This window comes from Neophocaena asiaeorientalis, unplaced genomic scaffold (assembly GCF_003031525.2).
Source record: "Neophocaena asiaeorientalis asiaeorientalis breed wild unplaced genomic scaffold, Neophocaena_asiaeorientalis_V1.1 scaffold364, whole genome shotgun sequence".
NCBI classification, from domain to species: Eukaryota; Metazoa; Chordata; class Mammalia; order Artiodactyla; family Phocoenidae; genus Neophocaena; species Neophocaena asiaeorientalis.
The window spans coordinates 4,494,752-4,506,589 of record NW_020172457.1 but is presented as its reverse complement, the minus strand read 5'-3'; the positions used below and the strand labels follow the sequence as shown (position 1 = coordinate 4,506,589).

The window sequence follows — 11,838 nt, the reverse complement described above, 5'->3', positions numbered from 1 at the left end:
AGGGAGAGAGGGAGGGAGGGAGGGGGGGAGAGAGAGAGAGGGAGGGAGAGGGAGAGAGTATTTTATTAATTATTAGATATTTTATTACTTAATTTACCTTAAATTCCTAAATACAACTATAGTTCATTTTGTCACTTGATGTGAAGTAGAGCTATACACACACACACACACACACACATATATGCATATGTATATAGTACTTTTTTCAATTGTTTAAAATGCTACCTTTATCATATTTTAAAATGTTTAAATTACTAGACATTTACTGTGTTTCTTATTCTGTTTAAGTTTCTCTTCTTATTCAATTTCCAGGCATTATATAACTTTGTGATAATTTTAGCATCTGGTAGATTATTTCTCTTTTTGTATATGCCTGTTCACTTATTCTTTTAATTAATTGCTATAATTTTCATTTCTTTATTTCAGGAACATTTTAGTGGATAAGCCAAATGACCAGTCTTCACGGTGGTCTTCAGAGAGCAACTACCCTCCCCAGGTAAGATTATGTGTAGCTCTTGATACCATTCAGAAGTCAGATTTTAAATAAGCATGCACTTAACTGATATCAGTTATCTAGATTCCATTAATAGTTTATTCAGTCTTTGAAATCGTGAGGTAAATTTTTTTTTTTTTTTTTAATTTATTTATCTGGCTGCGTGAGGTCTTAGTTGCGACATGCGGGCTCTTGGGCTCTTTTAGTTGCAGCATGCAGAATATAGTTACCTGACCCGGGTTTATATAGTTACCTGACCCGGGATCAAACCCGGGCCCCCTGCATTGGGAGCGCAGAGTCTTAACCACTGGACCACCAGGGAAGTCCCAGAGGTAAATTTTTATTTCCTCTTTTTTTGTTTGTTTACATTTTGGAAGAATTTTTGTTCATAGGCAAATACAGTGTGGAATTTGATGAAGCATAGACTTTATACTTCTCTCTACTGGAACATTTAAAATCTAATTTATGATTTTTCTGGATTACTAATGATGCAAAACTAAGTTTCTTGTTATGTTTTGAGGAAAATGTTAACTAAAAAGAACTGGTTAAGGTGCTGTTAGTGTTCTGAGTAGTAACTGATCAGAGTACTGATCTGAGCAGAGGTTGTGACTTCTGCTGCACTTAAACTCAAGTCATTCTGTAAATACTTAAGGAGATGTTAGTAAATTCAACTTTGACTCAGTGATTCAGTAACTGCCTTTTAGGGAAAATAAGCTTAATATAGTTTTTTATTTTACTAAACTAGTATATTTAGATGACGTTAGGACCATGAGCTAAATTGTTTCCTTGACAAGTGGTGTCTGATGTCATCTGAATTAAAAAATAATCATTTTTCAGTTATATTACACTTTCAGCATTAGCACTTATGTCCATATCCTTGAGGAAATTAATGCTCTGATAGGTAAAGAAGATGGGTAAATAAAACTTACTTTATTTTTTTTTTATTCTAGTGTAATTCTTAGAAACCTAGTCTCTACTTATTTTTCCTTTTTAATTGTTTTTTTACAGTTTACAAACCTTTTTGGATCACCTGGTGTTTTAAGTGTTTAATTGCAAAATATATATCCAAAGAATACACACACATTTATATATAAAATATAAAGAATAATAAAGCAAATACCTGTTTACTTGTCAACCATCCTTAGAAATGGAAAACTGCTACAACCTTTGAAGCTTCCTGTGAGCCCCATCTTATATCTATCCTCTAATCCCCCCCAGTAATTATTATTTCATATTTTTTTAAGCATATTCTCACAGTATTATATATGTATATGTTTATAAATTCCTGTGATTTAAGTTTTGTCTGGCTTTGGCTTTATTTAAATATAATATATATTGAATCACTCATTATACATCTTCTTTGGCTAGCTTTTTGTTTGTTTGCTTAACATTATGATATTAATGTTGCCGAGTATAATTATAGTTTGTTAGTTTTCACTACTGTTTAGTATTCCAGTATATAAGTATGCCAAAATATATCTATCCATTTTTCAGTTGATAGGCTTTTGAGTTTTTTATAGTTTTTGCTCTTAGGAACAAGATGCTATGAATATTCTTCTATGTTTTTTCCTGGTACACACATACAAGAGTTTCTTTAGGGTATATACCTTGGTGTACAGTTGCTGGATCATAGAGGATATGTGTGTCCAACTTTTATCTGGTAATGCAAAACTGTTTTTACAAAATAGAGGTATAATTTATACTCTGACTGGCAGTGTATGAAAGTTGTTGTGCATTGTGTTCTTCCCATCACTTCTATGGATGATTTTTAGATTTTACCAGTCTGGTGGATCTTTCACTGTAATAGCCTCTTGTTACAGATTTTCATCAACCAGTCAATACATAATGTTGCTTTATATGCATTTCTGTTTAAAGACACCTTACTTTGTGTATATTGTTTATTCATTAGCATTGGACTCAGCCATTAGCACTATAACTCTTGCCTGAATGAAGCTTATCTAATACACATATTTTCTCTGTAAGGCACATTGCAGCCTTCTTGCATTTAGAAACACTAGACAGCACTTCAGCACTATACTTGGGGATCATTTTAGACAGTGAAACACCAACAGAAAACACAGAAATATTTTTAAATGTGCCTAAATAGACCATGAAAAGGAAACTTGTTTGTAATATGAGAGCTAAAACAAGAAGGCATAGGGTCCACTGTTTGACCTTAGCTGGGAGAGTGTGCTTCTGGCAACTTAAATTTTTTGCTGCTCTGTGCATGTCCAGGAATGACTGAGAGTATTGATTTGATGTTAAAAATAAATTTTAGTGAGTAGATGAATTTGCAAGTGCAAAACCCATGAATAGTGAGGAACAACTGTACTGTAACTAACAATTCATTTACCATATCTTGAACAGGTCTGAGAATTAGAAAGAAAGGAAAAGAGGACTCTGAAAAATCAAAAGCATTGTGATGAGATTTTAGGTTCTAAGGGCCTTTTCTTAAGAATCCACTTTGGATATAATGTTATTCTGTTTGGTTGATTGTTTCTTTCGGTTTCAGCAACTGGAAGCAGCTTTGTGCATGGGGGGCGTAGCTGTGAAAGATAGGCACATTAACAGCAAGTTGACAACTGACAAAGTGTCATAAGGGGGAAGACAGAAGAATCTAAGTAACAAATAGAAAACCAAAAGTATAACATATAGGGGGTCTTTAGTGCAAGAATACTCTGTATTTCATTAACCTCTAGGATAGTGTTTCTAGTAAACTTTCTGCAGTGATGAAAATACTCTATAATCTGCACTGTATATATAATACGGCAGCTGCTAACCACAGGTGGCTATTGAGTACTTGAAATGAGGCTAGTGCATCTAAGGAATGCAATTTTAAATTTTATTTAATTATTTTAGATTAAATAGCCCCAGGTGGCTAGTGGCTGTGTATTAGACTGCACAGATCTAAGGCATTGCTGTTATTCAGATATACTGTTTGATGCTCACAGTGCTTGATTCTGTCAGTAAGAAATTTTAATTATGTTTAGTATATGCAGCTTAAGCAGATAAGGAAGTTAATGGTGCAGTTATCTAGAGAGGGGTGGAAAACAAAATCAAAGCCTCTCAGCTACTCCTTTTTTTCCCATAATGAGAAAAAACTATAAGTGTGTACATGAATGCTAGGACGTATGGCATGTTTTGAGAGTGAATGAACCCTAAACACTTCTCTCGAAAGCTTGTGTTGGGTTATGAGTGGGGTAGGTAAAAATACAAATATTTTTCTTGTAATATATGTTGATTATTTTTTTTTGGATGGCTACTAAATTGTCAGGGCATAAGTATTATACTTATTGTTTGGACCTAACTACTTAAGAAATAGAACCGTTGATATTTCTTTTGACCTTGGGTGCTGTATTAGTCATCAATTGCTGTGTAACAAATGACCGCAGAATTTAGCAGTTAAAAACAAACATTTATTATTTCACCCTGTTAGTGAGGGTCGGATTTTGACGCAGGAGAAAAAAAGAGAACACATCTATTGGGGAATGCTTGAATACATTTTTCATGGAATATTGTCAGCCATTTAAATGAAATGAACTGGCTTCATACCAGTTAACTTGGAGGAATTTCCACTATAAAATGAGAAAAGCATGATGCAGAGAAACATCTATAATAAGATCCTACTGTTGTTACCTGAATAACAACTCTCCCTCCCTCACCACTATATGTGTATGTACATGTGTATATTTTTATTTGATACAGTGAGCCCAGATAAAGATATGATAGGATATACATCTGGTTGTTGGCATTGGTTATTTAAGAGAGGAGGAGATGAGTTAGGAAAAAGAGAGAAAACAATTATTTTAAAAAGTTATTCCCGTCAAAATATTTGATATTCGACTTATGTAAAGTATGTGTCTGTGTGAGTGTGTGCATAGAGTTCAAATGAATCATCATCAAAATGGTGGTGGTTGTGTCAAGATAATGGCATTTAGGTAATTTTAAATTTCTTTTCAATTTTATTCTTATACTTTTATCTCTTTTGATTCTCATTTTCAATTTATATTTATAATTTATATAAACAGAAAAAAATGAAAGCCATTTTCATTGTGGTAGGGAGCAAATATTTTTAGACCTAATGAGAAAACATTGCTGTTGATTCTGGATTCTCTCTCTGTACTGGGAGGGAGTAAATGTAGCATGAATGAAAACCCTATAAATACTTTAAGATAGTAATTTCACCCTTCTCCCACATCAGATATGTTTTATAGAAGTTACTGATACTGCCATGGAAAATATGTCTTTCAAGGTGACTGGGGAATACCCTAGGGTTGGTTGAAATGTACAGGCAGTTACATATGTCTTGATAATTGCTTTAAGAAAGATTAGATCATAATTCTTCTACTACAATTATAAGTTCCTTCTAAGGTAGTTTAAATAAAAGTATGGTATTAGGTAATATTCTTTGCTTTCTGGGGCTAGAGAGAGAGTAGTTAAAGTTGTTTAACAAACTGCAGGCATTCTGCTTTTGCAGGTCAAAAAAAACTTTAGTGATTACTTAATACAGTTGGGTGTATGTGTGTGTGTTACAGCTTTTGCAGTACACTTACGTTATTCTTTCTCTGTTTGATGAACCATAACAAGAATATTATAGGAATAAGAGTTACTTGCAAAGTAAGGAGAAAATATATGCATTTCAATGTAATTTCTATCTGTGGAAACAGGATACCAGTAAATTTATGAAGCTTCTTTATGGTATTTTGCCCAAGTGTGTGAAAACAACATTGTACGTTTTGAATAATACATTTTTATTTAATATGATTTCCATATAGTGAAATGCATGAACCTTAAGTGTATAGTATCCATTTTGAAAAATGCATACACTAATATAATTTACACCCCTATCAAGATAAAAAATGTTTTCATTGGGTCAGGAAGATCCTTTCTGTCCCTTACCAGTGAATCCTTAACTCTCTCACCCTCTACCCAGAGGCAACCACTGTTTGGATTTCTTTTGCTGTAGATTAGTTTTACCAGTTCCAAAATTAATAGAAATGAGTATATACTCTTTTATATATGGCTTTTTCTACTCAGAATTTTGGGGTGGGGGGATGCTTGTCCATGTCTTATGTGCATCAGTATTTCATATCTTTTCATTACAGAATACCATTCTGTTCTATGGACATGCCAAGATTTGTTTATCCATTTTCCTGTTTATGGACATTTGCAATATTTCAGTTTTGGGTGATTATGAATAAAGCTTATATAAACATTCTTTTATAAGATTTAAAAAATAATACATACTTTCCCTTATTTGGGGGTAAATATCTAGAGATAGAATTGCTGCATCATAAGGTAGAGATGCAGTTGACCCTTTAACAATGTGAAGAGGTGGCAACCCCCATGCAGTTGAAAATCTGCATGTAACTTTTGACTCCCCCAAATATTACCGATAGCCTACTGTTCATCCGAAGGCTTATTGATAAGATATATTGTCAGTTAGCACGTATTTTGTACATTATATGTATTATACACTATATCTTACAATAAAGTAAGCTAGAGAAAAGAAAATGTTATTAAGAAAATCATAAGGAAGAGAAAGTACATTTACTTTACTGTACTATGTTTATCAATATCATAAGTGTATGTTGTCTGTGTACAAGATGAATTGTGTGTTGGTACCTACATCAATATCGTCTCACATGATACAAAACACTGTAGATGTTATATGTATTACTAACACTAGACACTAAAAATGAAAAGGTAAAATGTGGAAAAGAAATTCATATTTATTTACAGGTATAGCTATTCATGCATTGATAATGAAGAAGTGGCAATATGGTTGATTTCTGGTAGCCTAGTGTAATTGATACAGTTGCTTCACAGTACCCTACCCTATACACTAATGAATGAGTTGTTATAAAACTTTTATGGTATACAGTGTTATAGTCATATTCATAATACAGTTTTGGAAACATTGTTAACATTTTCTCAAAAACTACTTACCTGTGATGATAGGCTGACACTTAGTTTCCAATTACTAGAGAGAGGGGAGCATACTGTATGATAATGTAATCATTTGAAAACAAAGTTATCAAACAGTAAGAAAACTAACATTGTTAATTTTGTATAAAATGTCAGTCACCTTATGCCTATGTAAGGATAGGCTAGCCACTTCAATACAAGTCTTGTACATGGTGTTCTATACAATGAATACTTAGGCAATGATGATGACACAGAAACGTTTCATATAGTTCTTGCTGTACACTTACTAAATTTTCACATGAAGACGCACACATATATACAGCAGAGGTTTATTGATTGTACAGCATGATGATTATTTACTATTCATTAAGTGGAAGTGGGTCATCATAAAGGTCTTCATCCTTGTTATCTTCATGTTGAGTAGGTTGAGGAGGAGGAGGAAGATGAGGGGTTGGTCTTGCTGTCTCCGGAGTGGCCTCGGTGGAAGAGGTAGAGGAGTTCCAAGAGGAGGCAGGAGAGGCAGGCGCACTTGGTGTAACCTTACATAAATAAACTGTAATTTCTGACTTTTTTGCTTTTCCATTTCTCTAAAAATGTTTCTATACAGTACCAATCCTTCTTCCACTGTTTGCTTTAGTTTTAGTGCCCATGTCATAGAAGGGTCCATGTTGTAAAAGAAGTCAAAAGCAGTATTGAATAATTGGAATCCTTCTTTTTGCCAGATTGTCTAATGTCAGTTTGTTTTCCAGCACTGCTTCTTCTGTGTCTTCTTCCTCATCGTCTGGCACTGGTTTGGAAGCACTCATCTCCAAGTTATCTTCTGTTAATTCCTCTGGTGTGGTGTCTGTTAGCCCTTGAATTTCTCCAAGATCCATGTTTTGAAACCCTTCACCCCTTACCTTTTTTGCCATATCAACTATCCCTTTCAGGATTTCCTTGATTGACTGTCATAAATCCTGTGAAATCATACACAAATCTAGACACAGTTTTCCTCAGCAGGAATTTGTTGTTTTGGGCTTAATGACTTTCACAGCTTTTTCTACAATAACCATGGCATATTCAGTGGTGAAATCCTTCCAGACTTCCATGATGTTCTACCAGAGTTTTCTTCCATAGCATTGGCAGTCCTTCCCATGGAGTACCGTGTGTAATGAACCTTAAAGGTCCTTATGACTCCCTAATCTAGAGGTTGAGTTAGAGACATTGTATTTGGGGGCAAGTAGACCACTTTGATGCCTTTGACATTGCACTCACAGGGTTCTGAGTAGCCAGAGGTATTGTCCAATATCAAAAGAACTTTAAAAGGTAGTCCCTTACTGGCAAAGTGCTTCCTGTCTTCAAGGACAAAGCATCAGTGGAACCAATCCAGAAAAAGGGTTTTCGCCCAGGCCTTCTTGTTTTACAACCTTATAGAAAAGGGCAGTCCCGATCATAAACCCGACTGCATTTACACAAAATAGTAGAGTCAGCCTATCCCTTCCTGCCTTAAATCCTGGTGCTCACTTCCTTTCTTAAATATCCTTTGTGGAATTTTTTCCCAGGATATGGCACATTAAAAACTTGTTCAGGCAGCTATTTTTTCTTCTCAATGATTTTGTTAATGGCATTTGGAAACTCATATGCTGCCTCTAGGTTGGCTGGTGCACTGATTCCCCTGATACCTTGACATTTAAAAAAATTAATTAATTAATTTTTGGCTGTGTTGGGTCTTCATTGCTGTGCATGGGCTTTCTCTAGTTGTGGCGAGCTGTGTTGTGCACGGGCTTCTCATTGTCGTGGCTTCTCGTTGCGGAGCACTGGCTCTAGGCGCACAGGCTTCAGTAGTTGTGGCACATGGGCTCAGTAGTTGTGGCTTACGGGCTAGAGCTCAGGCTCAGTAGTTGTGGCTCATGGGCTTAGTTGCTCCGCGGTATGTGGGATCTTCCTGGGCCAGGGCTCGAACCCTTGTCCCTTGCATTGGCAGGCAGATTCTTAACCACTGTGCCACCAGGGAGGCCCTACCTTGACATTTTTTAAGCCAAACCTTTTTCTATTGTAAAATTATCAAACCATCCTTTGCTAGCATTAAATTCTCCAGCTTTAGATCTTTCACATTCCTTTTGCTTTAAGTTGTCATGTAATGACTTTGCTTTTTCCCGAATCATTAGAGTCTGTAGGTAATGCCTTTCTTATAGCAATCCTGCACCCACATAAAAGCTACATTTTCAAAATAAGATTAAAAGGTATTTCACGAAAACTGCAAGGTTTTTGTGCCTTCTGGCATAGCTGTAGCAATGGCTTCATGGATTTCTTTTTCTTTTATTACAATGGGCCTTACTTGAGATTCATTTATCTTGAAATGGTGGGTATCTGCAGCTGCGGACGCCAATCTGTGGTAGATATTAAGTAATTCAACTTTCTCTTAAAATGTCATGACTTTTCTTTGCTTCTTGGGAGCACTTCCAGCATTACGAGTGGCGCTTTGTATGGGTTTCATGGTTTTATTCGTGGTTCACAGTATTGCACTAAACAGTGAAAAATACGTGAGAACTGCGAGAGATCACTTCTTATTGTGATATGCAATTTACTGGAGAGACAGCTGCTCACATGGAGATGATAAGCATCACATGGCATTTTAGGCAGATGCTCTCAACACTTGAGCTCACCACAATAGCAACAGAAGGTGGCTATGAAATTATTACAGTAGTATAGTATATATTGCAGTTAATTTTATGCAGTTACGATTTAATATTGCAACTTTGTTTACATTTCGTCTCACTGCAGATGGCACCATATACAGTTTGTAAGGGTTTGTGTGTGTACGTTTTGATAAATTTTAACTTTTTATAATAGATTTGTATATATTTTATGGTAGTAAATGATAAAATAGACTAGTATCTACATATATTTTATGCATTCATTGCATACCTTTTTCTTAATTTTTTTGTTATTTCTAGGCTTTTTCCAAATTGTCTGTTTTTCAGTTTTTTTCAAATTTCTAGGTCTTTTCAGATTGTTGCAAATCTCCAAAAAATTTTCCAAGGTATTTACTGCAAAAATGTTGCATGTAAGTGTACCTGTGCAGTTCAAACCCATGTTGTTCAGGGTCAGCTGTACATTACTTTGTATGAAATTATCAGACTGCTAGTTGCTTCATAGCCTCACCAACATTTGGCATTGACACACATTTTAATTTTAGTGTTTATTGGTGGTGTAAAATGGTTTTAATTTATAATTCCCTGATGACTCTTTATATTAAGCACTTCTTTCCATTTGCTTATGGCTGTTCATTTATCTTTCTTGTGAATTTTTACTCCTTTAAAAAAGTGGGGTTGTTTTCTTTTTTTATTACTGAGTTGTAGAAGTTGTTTATATATATTCTGGGTATAAGTTCCTTGTAAGTTATGTATTGTGAATATTTTCTCCCAGTCTGTGACTTGCTTATTCATTTCTTTAACACTAACTTTTATTATTTTTAAACAGCTATTAAAGTATAATGGACATACAATAAACTTTATATTTTTACTGTACAGTGTGATACGTTTGAACATATGTGTACGCTCTTGAAAATACCACCACTCCTGAAATACTAAACATGACTATTACCACCAAAGTTTTCCATGTCTTCTTTTAATCCCTTCCACTCACCTCCATCCCCCATCTCTAGGCACCACGCTTCTTTCACTGTAGATTCATTTGCATTTTCTAGGGTTTTATATAAGTGGAGAAATATGGTATGCATTTTTTGTCTGACTTATTTCACTCAAAGTGATTATTTTGAGATTCATCCATGTTGTAGTTTGCATCAATAATTCATTCATTTTTGTTGCCCAACTGAATTCTCTCATATGGACATATCACAGTTTGTTTATGTACTTATCTGTTGATGGACACTGGATTATTTTCCAGCTTTTGGCAATTACAAACAAAGATGCATTGAAAATTAATGAACAAGTCTTTGTGGTTTTAATTTGCATTTTAAAAATGATTATTGATGTTGACCATCTTTTCATATGGTTGTTTGCCTCTCTAAATGTTCTTTGGTGACATGTCTATTCAAAAGGTTTGTCCATTTTAGCATTTGTTTGTTTACTTTCTTATTATTGAATTTTAGAGCCTTTGTATGTTTTGTGTATAAGTCCTTTATCAGATACATGGTTTATAAATATTTCCTCCCCTTCTGTGGCTCCCCAGCCTCAACTTTTCTTATGTCCCAGTACTAGGGGGAATTTTCATTAAGTATGATGCTGGCTGTGGATATTTTATAGATGTCCTATGTCAGTTTGAGAAAATTTTCTTCTATTTGTAGTTTTCTGAGAATTTCTAATTCTGAATGGGTATTGAATTTTATTGTTTCCCATATCTTAAAACACTTTTATATTTCTCTACTTCTTCTAGAATAGAGTCCAAATTTCTTAATATGGTCACATATTACAGCTCCTTCCAGTAAGAGGTGCAGTCTGTTCCCCTACCTTATAAATCTTGGCTGGTCTTGTCACTTGCTTTAACCAACAGAAAATTCTATGGAATTGTTATTGCAACTTCTAAGCAAGGCCTCAAAAGGCCTTGTAGCTTCTGTTCTCTGTATCTTGAACTCTGAGACCACTTGCTCTGAAGAAAGCCCATCTAGCCTCCTTGAGGATAAAAGCCTATATGGAGGGACCCAGTCATCCCAGCTAAGTCCAGCTTCCCCACTCTCTACCCCAACTAAGTCCAGTCCCACCAGCTGATACAGCTACATGAATAAGTCCAGGAGATATCGTGGAAGAACTATCCACTGAACCCACAGAATCATGAGAAATCATAAATCACTATTGTTTTAAGACACTGGGTGATTTATTACACAGTCTGAGATTTACATAGATAATACAGTCTGGACTTTTCTAGTGTTATTTCCTGTTCTAATGCTGCCTGTTTCTTTGTCAGTCCTTCACATCAGAGTAAATGATATTTCAACTACCCTGTTACTCTAGTCAGAAACTAAATCATCATCTTGATACTTCCTTCTCCCCTCCCTATATCCAGCTATCACTTAACCCCATTCATTCTATCTCCAAAATATATGTCAAAACTGTCGAATCCTCTCTATCTCTGCACCACCTTAGTTCAAGTCTCCTTCATGTCATCTCTTGTCAGAATTATTGTAACTATCCTAACTCATCTGCCAGTCCCTCCAATCCATTCTGTACAAGGCAGACTCTGTGTGTGCGCGTGTGTGTGTGTGTGTGTGTGTGTGTGTGTGATGTTAATCAGATCTTGGCTTTCCATTGTGCTTAATGGATTCCATTGCATTTATAATTTATAATGCATGATATGGTAACTGCTTACCTCTTCAATCTCAACATTACCATTTTCCACCTTGCTTATTAGGCTCCAACCATGCTGGCCTTTTAACAGCTTCTATAACTCATTTTTTTTTTTTTTTTTTTTTTTTTTTT

The 11,838-nt window shown here is 35.0% G+C and overlaps 1 protein-coding gene across 5 annotated transcripts in view; it reads left to right on the top strand.

Moving 5' to 3' along the window:
- MKLN1 (muskelin 1) overlaps window positions 1–11,838 on the top strand; it is a 178,216-nt gene that overhangs the window by 49,708 nt on the left and 116,670 nt on the right. For all 5 annotated transcript variants that reach the window (XM_024737953.1, XM_024737950.1, XM_024737951.1 and 2 more), the window contains exon 2: window positions 427–496. In XM_024737953.1, coding sequence (XP_024593721.1) covers window positions 427–496 — 70 coding nt within the window. The remainder of the gene's footprint in view (window positions 1–426; window positions 497–11,838) is intronic.